At 47.2% G+C, this 18871-nt stretch overlaps 9 protein-coding genes across 9 annotated transcripts; 4 read left to right on the top strand and 5 right to left on the bottom strand.

Annotated features, from left to right (window-relative positions):
• Positions 1-535: 535 nt before the first annotated feature.
• On the bottom strand, positions 536-1759 carry PHATRDRAFT_37655 (predicted protein; the record flags this gene model as incomplete). The annotated part of the gene is made up of 1 exon (XM_002181564.1): positions 536-1759. One exon carries the CDS (start codon positions 1757-1759, stop codon positions 536-538), a length of 1224 nt encoding a protein of 407 aa, XP_002181600.1.
• Positions 1760-2973: 1214 nt separating this feature from the next.
• Positions 2974-4386, top strand: PHATRDRAFT_47439 (predicted protein; the record flags this gene model as incomplete). Its single annotated transcript, XM_002181732.1, has 1 exon — positions 2974-4386. The coding sequence occupies exon 1, from the start codon at positions 3142-3144 to the stop codon at positions 4384-4386; it is 1245 nt and encodes a 414-aa protein (XP_002181768.1). The 5' UTR covers positions 2974-3141.
• Positions 4387-5338: 952 nt separating this feature from the next.
• PHATRDRAFT_2394 (predicted protein) lies at positions 5339-6457 on the bottom strand (the record flags this gene model as incomplete). Its single annotated transcript, XM_002181563.1, has 1 exon — positions 5339-6457. A coding segment is annotated over one exon (1119 nt), but the record flags the coding sequence as incomplete, so codon positions are not given.
• A 736-nt stretch (positions 6458-7193) lies between these two features.
• Positions 7194-8252, top strand: FABD (malonyl-CoA:ACP transacylase; the record flags this gene model as incomplete). Its single annotated transcript, XM_002181731.1, has 1 exon — positions 7194-8252. One exon carries the CDS (start codon positions 7194-7196, stop codon positions 8250-8252), a length of 1059 nt encoding a protein of 352 aa, XP_002181767.1.
• A 312-nt stretch (positions 8253-8564) lies between these two features.
• Positions 8565-10365, bottom strand: PHATRDRAFT_47436 (predicted protein; the record flags this gene model as incomplete). Its single annotated transcript, XM_002181562.1, has 2 exons — positions 8565-10129; positions 10188-10365. 2 exons carry the CDS (start codon positions 10363-10365, stop codon positions 8586-8588), a joined length of 1722 nt encoding a protein of 573 aa, XP_002181598.1. The 3' UTR covers positions 8565-8585.
• Positions 10366-11023: 658 nt separating this feature from the next.
• PHATRDRAFT_3267 (predicted protein) lies at positions 11024-12009 on the top strand (the record flags this gene model as incomplete). Its single annotated transcript, XM_002181730.1, has 2 exons — positions 11024-11333; positions 11408-12009. Coding segments are annotated over 2 exons (912 nt in total), but the record flags the coding sequence as incomplete, so codon positions are not given.
• Positions 12010-14258: 2249 nt separating this feature from the next.
• Positions 14259-15969, bottom strand: PHATRDRAFT_47434 (predicted protein). Its single transcript, XM_002181561.1, has 2 exons — positions 15758-15969; positions 14259-15421 (listed from the first exon to the last, which is right to left on the bottom strand). The coding sequence occupies exons 1-2, from the start codon at positions 15842-15844 to the stop codon at positions 14405-14407; spliced, it is 1104 nt and encodes a 367-aa protein (XP_002181597.1). The 5' UTR covers positions 15845-15969; the 3' UTR covers positions 14259-14404.
• A 167-nt stretch (positions 15970-16136) lies between these two features.
• PHATRDRAFT_37648 (predicted protein) lies at positions 16137-17416 on the top strand (the record flags this gene model as incomplete). The annotated part of the gene is made up of 5 exons (XM_002181729.1): positions 16137-16301; positions 16377-16588; positions 16756-16915; positions 16981-17198; positions 17371-17416. The coding sequence occupies 5 exons, from the start codon at positions 16137-16139 to the stop codon at positions 17414-17416; spliced, it is 801 nt and encodes a 266-aa protein (XP_002181765.1).
• Positions 17417-17499: 83 nt separating this feature from the next.
• Positions 17500-18402, bottom strand: PHATRDRAFT_47432 (predicted protein; the record flags this gene model as incomplete). Its single annotated transcript, XM_002181560.1, has 1 exon — positions 17500-18402. Exon 1 carries the CDS (start codon positions 18343-18345, stop codon positions 17500-17502), a length of 846 nt encoding a protein of 281 aa, XP_002181596.1. The 5' UTR covers positions 18346-18402.
• Between the last annotated feature and the right edge of the window lie 469 nt (positions 18403-18871).

Raw genomic sequence — 18871 nt, 5'->3', positions numbered from 1 at the left:
CTGCCTTGTTGGTGATCCGTACAAATTGTATATGTCTTAGTTTAAGGAATGATCCAAGTGTGCACGTTGTGATGGTTTCCCTTGTGTTGCTGTCTGTGGTCGTTCGTGGGGTGTTTTCACAGTGATTTTTTGTTTTCTGTGGTAAACCCGCGAGAAGGACATACATTCACCAATGAATTACGTTCTGCGAAAAAACTGGACGTTAGGACGACTGACAGCGATGGAGCTAACTGTAAGCAAATGTAAATTGAATTGCGTCGCTTGTTATTCAGCCTACCATACCAAATTCAAGGAATACATCACTGTCCATAATCGCCATTGTCTCTACAGAAGCCGATACCAATATAAAATAATGCTCTCACAAGATGTGCTTTTACGCTTTCTTATTAACAGTAAATGCCCATGGATCCTATACCATACAGGAAAATGCAGATTTTCCCTTTTTAAACAATAATATAAACTGCAGATACTCGTTGCTGCAAAAAAACATCACATTCAACGGCACTTTTCAACAATATTTGCTGCGTTATTGGTCTTATTCAAAGTAACATTCATCGGCGTCCGAACCAGTCCAAATACAGCTGAAATCATTGTTACCTACTTCATCTCTGTGCTCGTCTGTCAGTTCCAAACAACGCATTGCATATTCCTTTTGTGTTTCGACGTGCGCATCTATGCTGGGAGGCTGGTCAAATATACCCGGTACCTTAGAAATACCGCTGTTCTTAAGCATTTTGAGAGCTAGTTCTGGAGATGGCCGTCCAAAGAATATCTGTTGCTCAATAGGCACCCAGGCAAAAGAAAAGTAGCCGTCACCAATGATAATAAGTTGGCCATCCATATATTGATGGTTCCGAAAGCCTTCTTCGGCAACTTGCCCGAGTCCACCGTAGCGAGATAGCTGCCGAGTGCCCCATTTACGGGCGGCCTTGTCGGTCAATTGGATCGGTTGCAAAGGCTCCGTCATTTTGTGCAATGGTGAAGATGACTTCGAGAACGGCTTATTCGCATCCGGATGGTTTGACGAGTCGATACAGAGAGGATGAAGATCAGCTTGAAAGGTTATTTCGCCCCGTGGCACGTTTTTGTCCCCGGTTATCTTGGTCGCAATCAGCGTATCACCAACGTACGTAACGTTGATCATTTCGTACCCGTGCGATCCGTACTTTCCAACCCAAAGGCCGTCGAGTTGAAATTGTGGTAAACAGGAGCGGGCTGCTTGTGCGCGTTCTTCGTGCGCTTTGGCTGATTCGTACTGACCCTGGGTTTTCGCCTCGTGTGCGTCCGCCAACGCTAGCATGTACACCAGTTCGGGGTCCCTGGCTTCGGCCTGGCGCAGTTTTTCGCGCACATCACTCTCGAAATCTACCGTTCCCGATGCGAGACTACTAATTAGCTGCCGACTCCAGTCGTTCATGGCGTCGCGCAAGTTCCAGAGGTCGTCACCAAATTCAGCGAAGCAATCGCGATTGCGAGTTTCACGGTCGATTCGTTGTTGACGGGTCTCGTTTTCGGGAAGCGGCTCGAGATTTTGGAATTCTGGTTGCCGGCGATCCTGTGCTGGTAACGAACTGTAACCAGTCACACTCACTGTTGGTTTTGGGGATTCGCCGTGGGCATCTGGTATGTTTTGGCTACCGAGAAATATTCGTGAAAGAAATGTTTTTTGTACAGGGGACCTTTGCGGCACAAAACTGGACGCGGTCTGCGTCAAGGCGACCACAAAAACAAAAACGGAGAGATTTTGCACTATTGTCATTTCAAATAGGACTTTCCGGTAGAGAAAAGTGTGTCGTCAAGGCGTTTGACGAGTAGGAATAAGAGAGAAAGGGTATCGAGAAACCCAAGGTAAATGGACCGGAAGAGTAAACGGACCGTAGGGAAGCACAGTTTGCCGTCACCGAGGCAGCAAATGTCTCTCAAGGATTTTCAAACCAATTTATGCGCTGTCAATGCTGATGCGTGCATGCTTGATATTCTTGCTCGTGGTGGTTCTGCTCTGATGCCCAGGCATCAATCGTCCAAGACGCGGAAACCAACAAAACAATCGAAAAAACGTCCGTCGAGGCAAGAGTTCTGTGACGACGTCGAAGTCATCGCCTGACGTGTGTGAAGTGCGAACTTCGGAATACCGTTTATTATGAAAGTTTTCAGAAAAATTGATACCGTATGGTGAATGACATCATAGTAAATATTTATTCGGTGACTATGGTGTTACGTTAGAATTCCTATCGTTGTGATTCCTTTGTCCGGATGACACACCACAAAAAATTCTAATGCTCGATCTCATTTACCACACAAGGCACTACCTATGTCGTTGCTCTTGTGCCAACCGCATAAAAAATATGATCATCACTTGCCAACTGTGAACAAAGTTTGCAAATCATTCAGGATGACATTGGATTGCTATAACACGGGTATAGATTATTGTCGATGGGGCTGGGTTGCCTGAATGATCAAGAAGCTTTACTTTATGGTAGCAACTAGCAGCTTCACTTGCAAGGGCCGAGAAGCTTCTGATCGGTCCTAGTACAGACGAAATATTCGAAAAGTGTCGTCTCTAGGACTCCACGTCAGTGCTTCCGTTGCATCAATAATTGAAGTTCACTTCAGTCTTTCCTTCTTTCCGGCAGTCTGTCAAGTTCCGGTACAAAAATTTCGTATAGAAATCGCAACGATCCTCGCAGGCATGGTGGTACCGAATTTACTTTCGGAGCCACGAAAACCACCAGCTCATCGAAACCACGAGAGGTCACGATTTTGCGTCAGTTGATTGGCTCCTGTAATTTTGGGTGCCGCTGTGGTTGCACTTGGTATCTATCCTCCATTCAAAACGGCCAATCCAACAACAGAATTTGCCAATCAAACCGTAGCGACTCGGACATCAGCACCGGAACACGTCAAATATATACCCAACAGGACTACGTCGAGGTGTTCGTTCTATGGTTTCTGGCCTTTGCAATACTCGTGTCCCTCGCCGAGACAAACTCCAAACGAGAAACAAAATCTTGGGACCTTCAAGAAACGAGCGTCCTTTGTTTACTTGTCTTCCTGCAAACACATTCTCTTGCTTGATCCCGCCGAACACACAGTAAAAGTTTTTCAGGAAGTCTCAGGTGTAGTACTCTTTTTACAATCGTCATGCACGCACTTTCACTGCTATCCTCCGTTCTCGCTGTGGGTAGCTCTCTTCTCGCTGTATCTCCCGTCGAATCCTTCTCGCCTCGTTTGGCGTTCGGACAAAGGCACCGCCCAGGTACTGCCTCTCTGGTACAGCAACGAAGAGTCCCCCCTTCCGCTACTTCTCACAACTCCCGCCAGTACAGGGAGCATGTGATTCTTGCAATGACCAGTTCCAGCAGTGCCTCGACGGGCTCTTTCGAACTTCCGGAAGACGGACCGCCCGAAAGCAGCGGCAGCGATAATAGCAACGGTCGGGGCATTTCCAGTTCGGAGCTCCGCCAAGTCAGTGAAGCACGGCAGCGTCGTCTACAGGAAGAAGAAGAACGCCTTTCTCGATTCGTGTTTGGTGATGATTTACACAAACTTCGTCAGCAAGTGCTCAGCTTGCGGCAATCGCTACAAGAATCCCGTTTAATTGGTGCTCATGAGCGCACCCGGGAGCTAGAACAAGCCATTCTTTTTGCGCAGAATTTGGATGCCGAGTTTGTCTACATTGTGGCTTTGGAAAAGGCCGCTCGGGCGGCAAAAGACGGGGATATTGCCAGTGCGGAACAATATCGCAAGGAAGCCCGGTATGCCCGAAATGCTCTGCCACAGTTCAATTTGGATGGATTATGGGTCGGCAAATACGGCTCGCACGGTTTTGAAATGGTTAACGTAACTTATGTAGGAGATACACTGGTTGCTTACAAGGTGACTGGTGATCAGAATGTCCCCAAGGGTGAAGTTTCCTTTACGGTCGATCTCAGTCTTGACGCTGCTGCTTCAAAAGGGCCCACAGTTGCGGGAGGGTTGGAACCAATTCAACTCGGGAAAAAAGCGGCAGCGCAATGGGGAAGCCAATACTTACAACGGTTTGCAGGACAAGGACAAGTTGCCAGCAAGGGATATCGCAACGCACAATGGTTGGAGGGTCAATTGATCCTAGTGTCACAGTACTTCAGCTTTGCCTGGCTACCAATCTCGCATCAAGTATTTTTTGGACGTCCAAGTGCGGAATTGACCTTGAAATTGTTGCGACAAGACCGACAGTCTGGCAGGTCGCCCCTGGCTGATGACAATGACGCGGCCACGCGGCAATACTTGGAACGTTGCCTCGAAGAGACGATATTGCTCGAGGATGAAATGGAAATCAACAATGAAGGTTTTTTCGCTTCCCACAATCAGGAAGATTATTACACTCAGTCAGGTTGCTTCGAATAGGACTACACAAGTACCGTACTCACAGGATTGCTTGAACGCACCAACCGTTGTTCCCAATAGAATATCGATAGTAATTTATTACTCTTGTAAACTTACAATTAATCTATTTATTGTCAGTAGTACTGTAAGTGAATTACGTTTGGCCCGGCGCTGCCGCTTGCAGTCGCTTGGCGTGTATGTTCCGTTTTTTTTGTAATTTTTGTCGCTGGCGTTTGGAGACTTCCGTGCCATCGACATAATGTGTTGGTACGCCTAGTTCATCATATGCGCTAAACTGGCCTCGGTACGAGGGTCCATCGCGGAACAAAGTCTCCAACGGAATGTTCGTCAAGTCTTTCAGGCGTACATTAGGGAGCGTGGCGTTTGCAGCGACACTTTCTGATCCTTCTGCTTCCTTGACCGATACCCGAGGTATACAATACTTCCACGATGATGCCTCCTTTTGCGCGTCTTCTTTCCCGTCCAGAAGCTCCACGCCTAACTGAGGAAATGTGACGTTCCGTGCTTGGTCACAAATATCGAGAATATCGAGCAAAGCTTTAGGGGCATCATCCAACGAAACGTGTGTCAGCGCGGATCGACGGATGGATGTTCGGAAGGACACCAGGGCCTCTAGCAATGCTTGTTCTCCACCAACGACGTTGGATGGAGCCTCCATCGTATCTTTGGCGATACTAGCCATTCCGGCTCGTGTTGTTGCGTCTGAAAAACCGACGAGGCCGAGTTGCTCTCGAAGTATCCGTATTGCACTCCGTACGACCTCCACGGGTCCGTCTGAAGGCGAAGTGGTTTGCAGATAGGCACCACCCGCTTCGGCCAAGCGAGTCATTTGCTTGACAAATAGTGAGCCGTTCAAATCGGACGAGAGAGCAGAGTTGCTCCTGGCTACTACATCGTTGGCTAGCTGCATAAAGTTAACATCTCGTTCCGACCATCGTTTCGTGCCACCGTCGCCGGCCTGTGATAGCCACCGTTCCCCGTCTAGAAGGAAGCGAACTAGTTTTTCACGTACGTGGGAGGATTGACTTACAGCATCGCGAGAATAGGTAGCTGGTCCACGATAACTTCCCGACATCCCCAAACACCACAGACGGAAATCATCAGCAGGCGACGACAAACTCGAAGGGTTGTCATCTTGCAGTAGTTCTTCTATGGACACAAAGTTTTTAAGAGACTTGGACATTTTCAATCCATCAATATGAACGTGACCGGTGTGAATCCAATGCGGGATCCATTCCTGTACTGGTAGCGTTGTGTCCGTTACGTTGTCCAAATCCGGTAGTACGTGTGCCTCGGCTTGCGCAATTTCGTTCGTGTGGTGGGGAAACTGCAAGTCCACCCCGCCAGCGTGCACGACAAAACGATGAGTCTGCTGAAACTGTTCTTGTACGGCCTGGATCATGGCGGAGCATTCAATGTGCCATCCCGGACGTCCTTCGCCCCATACTGGTGCCGTCCAAAACAAAGCCTCTCCCTCTTTGCGCCGTTTCCACAGAACAAAGTCCCGTGGATCGCGTTTGACGGTCTCCGCAGTTTGGTCGAGCCGCGAATAAAAATCCGTGGCTGATACTGGTGGCGCCAGTTTGCCGTAGCGCGTCCTCGCGTTCGTCCGATCTTCAAAGGCTCGGACGTCAAAGTAGACATCACCGGAAGTCGCGCAATAAGCCGTTCCGTTGTCGACGAGTCTTTGAATGTAGGGCAGAATAGCTGTTTCCACGTGTTCGGTGACGCGCGTGACCACGTGTGGTCGTAAAACGTTCAATCTATCCAAATCGGACCAGAATGCGGCTTCGTAATGGCGCGCCAGTGCGAGGGGTGACGACAGTGAGTCGGTCTCGTCCCGGGCTGCCGCCGTCGCCAGTATCTTGTCATCGACATCCGTCACGTTCATTACGAACAATGGCGGTGGAGGTACCGGTGATGACGGCATCGTACTGTTGCTGCTCCCACCTCTGTGCTGTGCATACTGATGTTCCAAGACTCGCCGGACAATATCGAGACATACATAGGTCCGGGCGTGTCCCAGATGCGCCGGAGCGTAAACGGTCGGCCCGCACGTGTAAAAAGCAATCCCTTTATTGCCATTATCACTAGCCGAGTATGATATAGGTTCAATCTTTTTGGACAAGGAGTTGTACAAATGCAGCGCTTCCGACGGAGCTGCTGCGGGCGGTCGTGGAGCGGAATACGACCGTCGGCGTTGCATGGCGGTGCCGACCTGCTCGCTAAGGTCGCTGTACCTTGTCGTTGCGGTCGTTAGATTGCAGCCAGATCGACAACGTGCAACGACTTTGCATCCTATTATTCTAGTTCTGTACATCCTGGCCGATTCTATTCACAAATCATGCGTACGAGGCGAATGTGGCAACAAGGCCAGTCCGTCTCGGTCATGGTTTGTTGGTGTGTTCGTTGTTTCAATGTGAGGGGCCAAATGGGGGACGACATCGATGACATGATCGATGATGGACTGTGCCTGTGAGTCACGTCAAGAAGTTCATTCACGGAGTCAATCTAACGTCCATTGAGAGTAGGGACAAATAGTGACGTATGTGACGCGACAGCCCGCCCGATCCAACGACGTATGTGTCGGTATATCATTCCATCCTTGGTCGAGTAATGTAGGAAGGTATTGTGGACGCTGCCCATCTCTCTACGGACGGTGACTTACACTAGTTACATTGGATCCACCGTGAAGCACTGTATACTCCCACAAGTTTCCTTTCGTCGAAGTAGCATTCGTTTACGAAATCATCCTTTAACGGACAAAGACGAAAGAAACACTGAGAATGGTCCGATTTGTTGTGAACATGGGGATGCTCCTACTGACTGTTCGTCGTCTCGGATGGGCAACAGCTTTTGCGCCGTCCTTCCAATCGAGCATCGCTACGGCCACGCGAGCTCGAACCTCATCTCGCCAAGCCAGTGATTCTGACTTTGATGACTTTTCTTCCCAGACGGCATTCATGTTCCCCGGGCAGGGCGCACAATTTGTCGGCATGTGTGGTGACGTCGTTAAGGATGTACCCAAAGCCCAAGCGCTCTTCGATCAAGCCAGCGAGATTCTGGGCTACGACTTGCTGCAAGTGTGCGTTGACGGACCCAAGGAAAAGCTGGATTCAACCGTAGTTTCACAGCCAGCTATTTTTGTTGCCAGCATGGCGGCGGTGGAAAAGCTCCGACAGGAACAGGGCGACGACGCCATCAACGCCGCCACCTGCGCCATGGGATTGAGTTTGGGCGAATACTCGGCGCTTTGCTTTGCCGACGCCATTTCCTTTGCAGACGGTGTCAAAATCACCAAGGCTCGGGGAGAAGCCATGCAAGCCGCCGCTGATGCCGTCGATAGTGGCATGGTTTCCGTTATTGGACTAGACAAGGAAAAGGTGGCCGAGCTCTGTGCCATGGCCAGTGAGAAAAGTGGCGAACGGATCCAGATTGCTAACTTCCTTTGCAGCGGAAACTACGCCGTGAGTGGCAGTTCCAAGGCGTGTGAGGCCGTCAATGAACTCGCCAAACCCGAGTTCAAAGCACGCATGACGGTGAAACTTGCCGTGGCCGGGGCGTTTCATACGGATTTCATGAAACCGGCTGTTGCCTCCTTGGAAAAGGTCCTGGCCGATGTCGAGATTCAAAAACCACGAATCCCCGTCATTAGCAACGTGGATGCCAAGCCACATTCCGATCCCGAAACCATCAAAAAGCTCTTGGCGACCCAAGTCACGTCACCCGTCTTGTGGGAAAATACTATGGATCTTATGCTTTCCAGTGGCTTCGAAAAGGCCTTTGAACTAGGGCCTGGTAAAGTTACGGCCGGGATTCTCAAGCGATTCGATAAAAAAGCCGAATGTGAAAACGTTGAGGTGTAACGTATATACCAACATGCGCAACTTATATTCTACGTGGACATTAAGGACTTACTATTCCGTAGCTACAGCTATTACTAACAAGAATAGAGGTACGTTTGGTTTTCTATAAAATGCTCGCAATGCAAGGAAATACCAGCCCTAGCGGGCCTGCCATGCCGCTGCTACGAATTGCGTCTAAAAAACCTCGATGTACTTTACCGTCAATGGAATAAGCAATTTGTACGGTAGCAAAGAGCATAGCAACGCCTGAGGATGCATTCATATCGCTGAACGATAGCGCTTACTACGAATTAATGGAAAACAATGTGCGCTAATCAATCAAAACTGTCTGCGCTAGTCAAACTTTATCATACCATGATCCCGTTCCATCTGTGCCAGCAGGTGACTGAACTCGCCGGGATCAATCACACCGTTGTTGTCTGCGTCGATAGACGATATCATATCGTCTACCAGAAAGGCCGCAGGTTCATGACCCAAGGCTTTGTGCATCATAGTTTTCACATCTTCTCGTGACAAGAATCCTTTGTCTCCTCTATCCAAGCTCTCAAAGGTATTGTCGTGTACCAGCTCGTACCATTGTTCCTTGCAGAAGTGTCGTACCACAAGATCAATAGCTGGTACAAAGTTGTGGTTTTCCAAATCTAAGCTTCCCACCTTTTCTAGGCGATCACCAATGTCCATGAGCGGTAAAATCTTGCAAAAGCCTTTTAGTAGATTGCGCGGGAGAGCGACAAGAAGTTCGTCTTCCTGTCCTCCTGTATGTGACCCAAGCCGGTCGAAATCCACATCCACCTGCAAAAATCCCTTCCGTTCCGGCTCTTCGATATCGTTTGATGAAGGAGGGTTTGTGCGAGAATAGTAAATGGCTTGCTGGAGCTCCCATCGTTTCATGGGAACTACTACCATTTTGGTAGGAAAAGGTAGCTCCTCTTTAAGCTGCGCATAGCTCATTACAGACCCCTCGTACCTTTTGTTTCCTTTAATGGTGGCACCATTTATTACAGCCACGTCCACTTCTAGCTCCTCTTTTATTGCCTGACACAGTACACTTCCAACGGTGGTCTGGCTGTATCTGGTACGTTCCGAACTCAACGGTGTACCGGGTGGCAATAAATTGTCCGCGTTCACGATGGTTTCGTGATCCAAACTATCCAATAAAGACATGTGGGAATCGACAATGCTTTGCACAACTTTTGATGGCTCATATGCTGTTATGTCAATTAAAGAGGCATCGATCTCGACGGTCTGGAACTGATCGTTTACGATATCAAACGTCAAATCAACCAAATTCACACTGGTAGCATCGGAATCACCCTTGAGAATTCGAGCGCTTCGATCGGGGAACAGCTCGTTGTCTGATTTTACAATCAAATCGTAGTGAGAATGTTCGTGGCCTCCCAATACGAGCGTAAGACCTGGCTGCGTCTGCAAGACGTGTTTGGCGAACAACGTGTCGCGATATATTGTTTGGTGCGTGACGGGTAGAAACACATCGGCAGGCCCATTCAGGACACTTTCACGGTACACGCGGTCGAACGCTTTTGTGACATCACCAATATGTGCACCTTTGAAAGTATTATCCCGAAAAACTCCCTCCTCGTCAGATAGAAACCCACCCATGGCAACGGTAACCTTACGGCACGGTGTTTGCAAAACACTCCAAGGATGGAACACTTCTTTAAACCAGGGAGCATCTGGAACATCTTTAATATTGCTATTGATCAGTTTGGCTCCTTTGGCTAGCTTTCGAAGCCGTTTCTCTAGTGTGGAAACCTTCAAGTCGGCTTCATGATTCCCGACAGTGGCGTGTGTGACACCTAACGCTCGTAATGTAGAGACCATTCCTGCAGAGCCCAAAACCATGAGAGTCAATATACCTTTAACACAAATGCGTGTTTTGATGTCACGTGAGCTTTCCGTACGGTATAAACGCACCTTTCCCACCATCAAGAGCGGAAAGGGTCGACGGCGACAGAAAATCTCCACCCAACACAAGCGCGACCGGCGGTGGAGAAAGCTGGCTAAGGAATGTTTGCAATTTGGATAGGTTTTTGAGTTCGTAAACGTCGCTAAAGTGGACTAGCCTAAGCCTCGGAAGGATTTGGGAAGACATGAACAGCGATAAAATTTGCGAAGATATGTTGCCTGCAGGATACAAAAAAATCGTTCTGTTGACCCGCTTTTCTATGCCTTCCTTTTGGAATTACTTGACTGTATTTGCTTGCTCACAGTCATGTATTTTGGATACCATCGCAGTTTCAGTTTGTTGCGTTATAATTGGATAAATTATATCTCACGGTCACTCCAAGGAGAGGGAATAGCGATGGAGAGCCTAGTCTCGCGGGTATGAAAACCATCCACACGACTGAGAAAATCACGAAGAGCGTTGATTCACAACCACTGTCAAGCATCGTGCTTACGGTCAAACTTGCCCGTCGATAAAATTGTTGTCCGTCCATTTTAGGTTTCTCTTTGTCTGTAGTAGAAGAACCATTATGGTAGCAAAGGCAAAGTCAGATGTTACGCGGTCTCGTCCATCCTTGAACATGATTTCGTCTGTAAGATCACTATATTTTCTTCTCTCTCTCCTAAGTATAACGAGAGCCGCGAATCTATTTGATGGCTTTCAGTCCATCACCTTGCTTCCCCGATCCTCGACATTGTTGGACGATGGTGTGACCAAGCAAATCAGCTGTGATGCGAACCAACCAATCCGCGGAGGATCCATGCCAGGATCACCGCGTGGTTCGTCGAATATGCCTAGTGTGCCTATGCGTGTAGCCTACCAAGGCGTATCGGGCGCCTATTCGGAGAAGGCAACCCGTGAGCTTCTCGGACCAAAAGTGACGGCCGTTGGGCATCCAAACTTTGAAGCCTGCTTCCGAGCAGTCGCCTCGGGCGAGTGCGATTATGCGTGCTTACCGATAGAGAATTCTCTTGGCGGTAGCATCCACGAAAATTACGACCTCATGCTGCGGTATGATCTCACCATCATCGGAGAACACGACTTTCGTGTCAAACACTGTCTCTTGGCCAAACCCGGCGTCAGACGAGAAGACATCAAATACGCCATATCACATCGTAAGCAAAAGTCGATTTGTATTTAAAAAACTCTGTGAAAACGTATCTTATTGATGTTCTCCTTTTCACTGCAGCTCAAGCTTTGGCGCAGTGTGACAATTTCTTGCGGGGACTTGGCATTACTCCGGTGGCAACGTACGACACAGCAGGATCGGCAAAGATGATATCTGAGGGGGAAGGCCTGCCGGAACGACCAAAGTGCACGCCAGAGAATACAGCAGCCATTGCTTCTGACTTAGCGGGAAAGACATACGGCCTAAACTGCTTGGGCGAAGGTATTGAAGATGACGATACAAACTTTACACGATTCTTGCTGCTCTCCCGAAAGGATGTGGTACAATACTTGACAAAAAAAATCCCAGCCAAAACTTCAGTCGTCTTCACGTTGCCCAACACCCCTGGAGCTCTCTATAAAGCTCTCGCTTGCTTTGCGTCACGCGATATTGATTTTTCCAAGATTGAATCCCGTCCGACATCTGCATCCCTTTTGAACTTTTTGAAATTCAAGTCGCAGCAGATGGGAAAGAAAGCACGAAACAAAGCCGATTTACCCCGTTTCCGCTACTGTTTCTATCTTGATTTCCTGGCGAATCAGTTGGACGAGAATACGCAGAATGCCTTAGCTCATTTGCGTGAACAGGCCGACTTTGTCCGTATTCTGGGTTCGTATCCACAAAAATCACGTCTCGTTGGACCAGTTGCGCAGGATGTGGATCGCATGCGTCATATGATGGTCGACGCTAAGGATCTAAGTATATTGTCCGATGAAAACTCTCAAGATGTGCAACCACTCACGATTGGGATTGTTGGGTTTGACGGATTTGGGCAGCTCCTCGCGGCCAAACTGAGTGCAAAACACCACATTTCGTGCATAGACCCGAAGCAAGATAAGGTGCGTTCCCATCTCACGTCACACGGCGATCACCATTGCTGTCACAGCGACTCACCTGATATTCGGCTTAGTCGATCGACGCACAGAAGCTAGGAGTAGAATACTTTTCCAACTTTGAGATGTTGAAGTTTCTTCAGACCTTGGATGTCGTCGTTTTTGCTGTACCTCTTGTCGACTTCGAGGATGCAATCACTTCTATGCCTTTGGAGGCTTTGAAAGGGAAGCTTGTGGTTGAAATGTGTAATTTGAATGCCCATCCCAAAGCTGTTCTGCTACGTACGCTTGGTAGCTACCCTGAGATTGACTTGGTTTCGATGCACCTAATGCTAGGACCCGTTCAAGCCGAAGAAAATCCATATGTGACACCATCTTGGGACGGACGTCCATTAATATATGAGAAGGTCCGCATTGCCAATATTCCACGATGTGAGCACTTTTTGAAGATTTTCGAAGAAGCTCGGTGTCAAATGGTTGAAATGAGTGCCGAACAACACGATGCCACTATTGCGGACGCCGAGTTTGTCACGCACTTGATGGGTCGCTTATTGGTTGACAAACAACTTCTTCCTCCAACGCCCGTAGTCTCTAAAGAATATGCTGCGCTATGCGATGTTGCTGACATGATGGGGACCGATTCGTTTGACCTCTTCTTCGGGATGTTCAAATACAACGATCGAGCAAAAGATCATTTGCAAAAAATGCGAGATAATCTGTCCAACCTGGAACGGCAGCTAGCCGCAAAAGAGGCTTACTTGAAAGCAAGCAACGAAATGAAGAATAGCGATCGACAGAGACTCCTAACGGAGACGAAACTGTTGCTTCAGGAAGTGGTCAGTAAGGGTGGATTCCTTGGAGCTGCTAAAGAACCTGCTGCAGAGGTCATAAAAAGTGTACTGGGGAGTAGCAAAGGAACAAATTCAAAAAAATAAATTCTTTGCATTTCTTTATTCTATACATTAAGAGACTAACAACGATCGAGCGCTTTGTAAGTCCTCATCGCAAGACCTATCCTGCACTAGCCGTATACGCAAGAAATCATCAACTGTTTTCGAAGTGTTTGCATCCCGAGCAAGCTTGGCCTTAAACACTCGATTACAGAAGAGCCATGCACTGTAACACATTTGGACCAGAACATTGTCCACATGAGGTTGCGCCAAGGATGACATATACACATTTCGTATCAATTGTTTGGCCGTATTAAAGTTGCCAGCGTAAACATGATTGTACGCTTGATTGAGTTCACATTTGTAATACATGGAGTTGTCGCCTATTAATGCCGCCAATATTTGCTGCTTTTTGGCCAACTGTACCGCCGTGGTCCAGTGGTTGCACATGAAAAAGCCCCCACCTAGTGTTGCGCAGTAACCTGCCATGGATTGAGCCTTGATCAGCTTTTTTTCCCAATGATTGAGAAGCTCCGAAAATGTGTATTCGAATTTATTCAGATTGGTGGGATTTATCCAAACGAAAATTGGTCGTGTTACTGTCCCAGATTTTCGTTTCAGTCTTCTCTTGTATATGGGGGACAAGCATTCACGGTCAACCTCGTATGAAGACATCCTTGAGTTCTCCGCGATGCTATCAACCGGATGAAATGATAGAAGCTGCTTTTGAGGCAGCATTTTAAAAAGTGCACGAACAAGGCCACGAAACACTTTATTCTCCGAGCGCATCAAGCAAGGTAGAATTTCTCTCCATAGAAGCCGAGACTGCGGCAATATTACATAGACAAACAAGGGATTGTCGCCCCTTTCGGAGTCAGAGCTTTTTCTTTCTAACCAGGCTCCAGCCTTGGAAGGTACAACGATTGTCACATCCATTTTTTTGGTTCCATTGACTCTGGCTAGTAGTACACTTCCGCTGCAAAGAACATGCTTATTTTCTGTACCGCACATTTTGCAGCGTGGATGGTTTTTGATCCGGAATGTTGGTGGGCAATTTCTCGTCCGTATGTCCCACGGACAATAACAGCGTTTTGACCTCGGTCTATTTTCCCTTTCAAAAAGGCTCGGTACAGACTATATTCATAACTTGGAGTACTTCTACGAAATAATTTTACAAAACCTATATAAAGACAACATGCTTCCATATGTCTTTGTTTCAAGGGCGGAACGGGGAACTGGCAGGCATTGCACACTGCATAGCCACTGGCGACAAAAAGATCTTCCAGCTCCGGGGGCTATTTCAAAGCCTTTTTTCGTTTCGAAGGCGGCGATGAGGGCTCATCTGCCGGACGCTTCGAATCGCCGTCCGAATCATCACCAACGTGACCTTCGGAGACATGTGCAGCCGAAGCCCGTAGGTCGTTTTCTTCGACCAATGAGCGGAGCGTTGACACTGCAGCGGTCTCTTGTACTCGTGGATATGTGGCCGGAAGAGCAAGACTACGACGTCCAGACTTTCGATCCGGTGCGCCTTCTCCTTCCGCAGTATCAAGGGCTTGTTCGTTTAAACGAGCAATCATGTTGATAAAGAGGCGTTCATCTTCATACAGACCTTCCTTTCCTTCTTGTAAAAGACGATTTGAAACTCCATCGTACAAATGCTCGCACCGACTAATCATCTCCAAAACTCTTGGATAATTTGTGAAATTTGCCTTATTCACAACGTTTGCCATAAATGCTTTTCGAGTCTGATGACCAGTCACTTTGTCATGCTTTTTTAGAATCTTCGAAAAGGAGCAGTATGTCATGATAGCAAACGTTTCGAAAAGGAGTAAATCCTTGTAAAGTCTGTATATACTCTTCGCCAACAAGGACCATTTCTCATTCACCATGATAGAATTCGGTTGTTCCATAATTTTGCTTCCTTCCTGAACACGTTCTTCTCGAATAATAAACTCTTGCTGAGCCTTGTCAAAAAAGAACGTGGCTTTCTTAAACTCAGTGTGCAACAGTTTAAAAAAAGCAATTTCACCAGGACTACGATTGAGCTCTTCTTTTCTATACGCGGCCTCATGAGGAGGATTCGTCCCTTCCTCTGTATCATCCTGTTCGAATGAAGTCATATGAGATTCATTTTCTGTTGTTCTATCGCCACGGTGCTGAGATCCAGTCGAAGCAATCATCGAGGAGTCGAATGACTCGGGTGAATCTGACCTCGGCCCTTCGGTAGATGGCGCTCGTGACCTTTTTTCGGCCTCTCTTCCGGTTGTATCCTCACCCGGTACCAAGGAAGGTAACTCCTTGATTAATTTCTGGTAGAAAAGCAATCAGCAATACGGTGAGAAGCGATTTTACGGCCAACATGGTCAAACTAGTGTTCCGCCGAATTCAGAGAGATTCGATGACAGTGGCAAAGATTCAAGAGAAATACATAATCTGAAACGAGTTTCGCAATCCACTTATGAAAAATGCAGTTGAGGAAGACCAGAGACGAAAAACATATAAGAGTCGGATAACCGCTGATAGATGCGAATAGTCAGCCTGACCGACCACTCCCGAAAACAAACACTCGTACCACCGATGGAAACAAATTCGAGAACCCTCCATGGTGCATGGCAGCTTGACAAACGTCTCCTCTCTCGGCATACCTTCAGCATTTTGTAGTTAGTCCAATACGGAGCCCACTCAGGGTCTGAGATATCAACTACACGTTGCAGATTCTTACAAAACTTCATGGTGGAAGTACCGTGTTGCGTTACGCATTCGTCCGGTTTCAATTGTTGTGCGGGGATCCGCTGTTGCTCGTCTGGCCCAAGATTTGACTCGCAGGACTAACAGTAAACATTCTTCTGACTGTGAGCCGTGACTGGAAAATGTGTCCGGTCATCGAATCTTCGCATCAAGCACTTCGCATTTTAACTACCTACTTTTTGATTGGACGTCTGTTTGTCTTGAGAAGCTTTGGTGAGGCCTACTAGTAGTAGTAAAGGCGAGATCATGCACCATGGCAGAGTTTGTGCTACTGTTATGACAGGAAGACAGAATCCTGCCCACGGACAGGCTCATAACGGTCATGAATATTGTCCTCTCTCGATCCTTCCAGAAGTGTACCGGTTCAAACGGCCAAACGGAGTCATGGCGATGACAAAAAAGTGCTGCCCACGCTGCGAAGCAACGGCGATACCTCTGACAGTGAGTAAAACCAGAATGAAGAATACATCAATTATAGGAGTTGCAAATTCTCTTTCCTAGCTGAATCCCTGACAGCCAAACTTTCTTTCAGCCCCCGCAGCAGCAATGGGTGACAGAGAGCAACCGAAACCTACCGATCCTCGTCCGAGTATCTCCGACACAGCCTCCTTCGCAGGACGAGATAGATTAAACACCCCAATGACTGCGCGTGACGCTGCTTTTCAGGCAAGAAGCCACAATGGGCAAGCTGTTGAACCACCTGTTCTACCGCGCCGACGGAAAAAACAGTAAGCCAGTTCTGTTTGGCTGAGATATTGCTATTGAACTTAGTTCTCAAGTAGCTTTTGTCATTGAAACGCTTTAGGTATGCAGTATCCGTCGCTTGGGAACGAGAAGTGGAACAAGGAACACTCTCGCGCGACATAAATACGTTTTGCTGCTGTTGCGCTCGTAGAATTGGGAACATGTTCGTACTTTGCAGCTATGCAGACGGTACACCCATCCTAATTGCTGGTCCTTGCTGGCCTTTTTGCGTTTTCGTCACTCTACCGTTGATTATGGGTGTCGCTGGCCTGGTGTCTTTTTTTTTAATATTCGATGATAGGTTTGGATTGGTAAGTTTTATATATTTCTGATTGTGGCGACAACCTTTTATTGTGTGACCTGATGTATTTTTTAGCCCTCTTGGTTGATCGCAATATATGGATTGGCTGTCGGGGCAGTTTTGTTTTCGCTATTCTGTGTGTCGTGCAGGGACCCAGGTCTCATGGACCGCGTTGTGGACGAAGAAGCAGGTCAAGGGGGTTGGTTTTGGAACGAGCAGGTGGGGAGCTTTCGTCCTCCCGGTGCACTTTATTGTCGTGAATGTGCCGTTCTTATCCAAGATTACGATCATCTGTAAGTACCATTGTATCTTTGAATGTAGAAAGTTCTTTCGCCGGACACAAACTGATCATGTGCTTTCAATCTTGTATTGAAGATGCCCATGGACAGGTACGGGAATTGGAAGAAGGAATATGTGGGCGTTCAAAAGCTTTGTTGTGACAGTCAATATACTTTGTTATGCAAGTATTGGTCTTCTTTGCTGGGCGCTTCTTGACGGTCTGGCGTCGTGATGTGACTCACTTCAAGAAACAACCACTTGATCTCTTTTGGACTTTGAATAAAATCTGCATGCATTGACCTTTAATGCCGATCGTTACCGAATCACACTAATCATACAACAGTCTTTTCCAACGATGTAAAAATTAGTTGTCGAAACAGGGAGATGGTAACCTTTGTTGGTGGACACGCCAATCCCTGATCCGAGAAATTTGGGTGCAATAGTTATACAAAGACAGTCCACAAGCTGATCATCCAAAAACGACTTGAGTAATGTCGGACCACCTTCAATCATTAAAGATTTTATACCATATCCAATGTAAAGTTTGTGGAGCATGTCACCTAAATCAATCTGGCCATTCTTTGAACATCGACAAGGAAGAAGCACCACACTAGAGGGAAGCTCTTTGCACGATGATGCTGCTTCTTTGCTACAACAAATGATGGGATGCTTCAATCTCATCGAATCTCCCAAGCTCTGTATGTTGTTAAGGTGTGTGTCCAATACGATAGAAGTCGGTTGAGCGTGCAGTTTTAAAGAATCGTGATCCCAAAGTCTATTCGTGAGTCTTGGATTGTCAATAGAGAGTGTTTTTCCGCCGATAAGTACACCGTCATGAGAGGCTCGTATTGCGTGGGTGAGCAGCAAAGAATCACTACCACTGAGAGGAAAGTTGCTCGTCGTCTCGACTTCTTCTTTGCCGTTGTAAGCTGCTAATTTTCCATCTACACTTTGGGCATACGCCGCAGTTATAAAGGGGCGAGGAAATAGAGGCGATGCAGCGTCTGGCATAAACTGTTTTTGAGCGGTTCTTAATTCCGTGACAATATTCTGGACAACTAGTACGTCGAGAATTTGTGTCTTACTCAAAGCTTCGTCTGCACTCAAAGTCGAGCACAGTATGCCACAAAGTAGAGAGCGAAATCGACTTGGAATTCGCATTGGATGTTGACCGAACGCTCGGAGCGTATGAACCACTATCCTGTTTGTTAAAATGTAACAAATTACTATCGTTGTGATAATTTGATTCTCATCGACGGAATATTTTACAAGATTTGAAGTTACAGTCAATAGCACTCGTATGACTCACGATTGTGATCCATCCAGGACTCAAATCCCTGTGCAATCTTTCTTTGCCATCTGTTGATTTCTATCTAAACAGAAGATTGCAGATATGCACGTACACATGCAGTTTCTGTCAAGTCTCTACAGACTTTGTTTCTAACTGAAGACCCCTTTTGCTGAGCTAAGAGTGAAATAGTCATGACGCAAGTAACCATCAAGTTTACTGAGAGTTCATTGTCCAAAGTGTTACTACATCTAGTAGTGTTGAATACTGTGCTTTCTTTGAAGTATTGGTAGTGAGGACAGTCAGTTCTGAGTGTATGGTCAAAGTTCAAATGATTAAAATCCTTGTTTTGAATGTGGAGGTATATTCCCGGAATCTTCTAATTTGATGTTTCAGTAA

This window comes from Phaeodactylum tricornutum, chromosome 13, assembly GCF_000150955.2.
Source record: "Phaeodactylum tricornutum CCAP 1055/1 chromosome 13, whole genome shotgun sequence".
Taxonomy (NCBI): domain Eukaryota; phylum Bacillariophyta; class Bacillariophyceae; order Surirellales; family Neidiaceae; genus Phaeodactylum; species Phaeodactylum tricornutum.
Note: the sequence above shows the minus strand (reverse complement) of the source record. Positions and strands in the feature narration are given on the sequence as shown.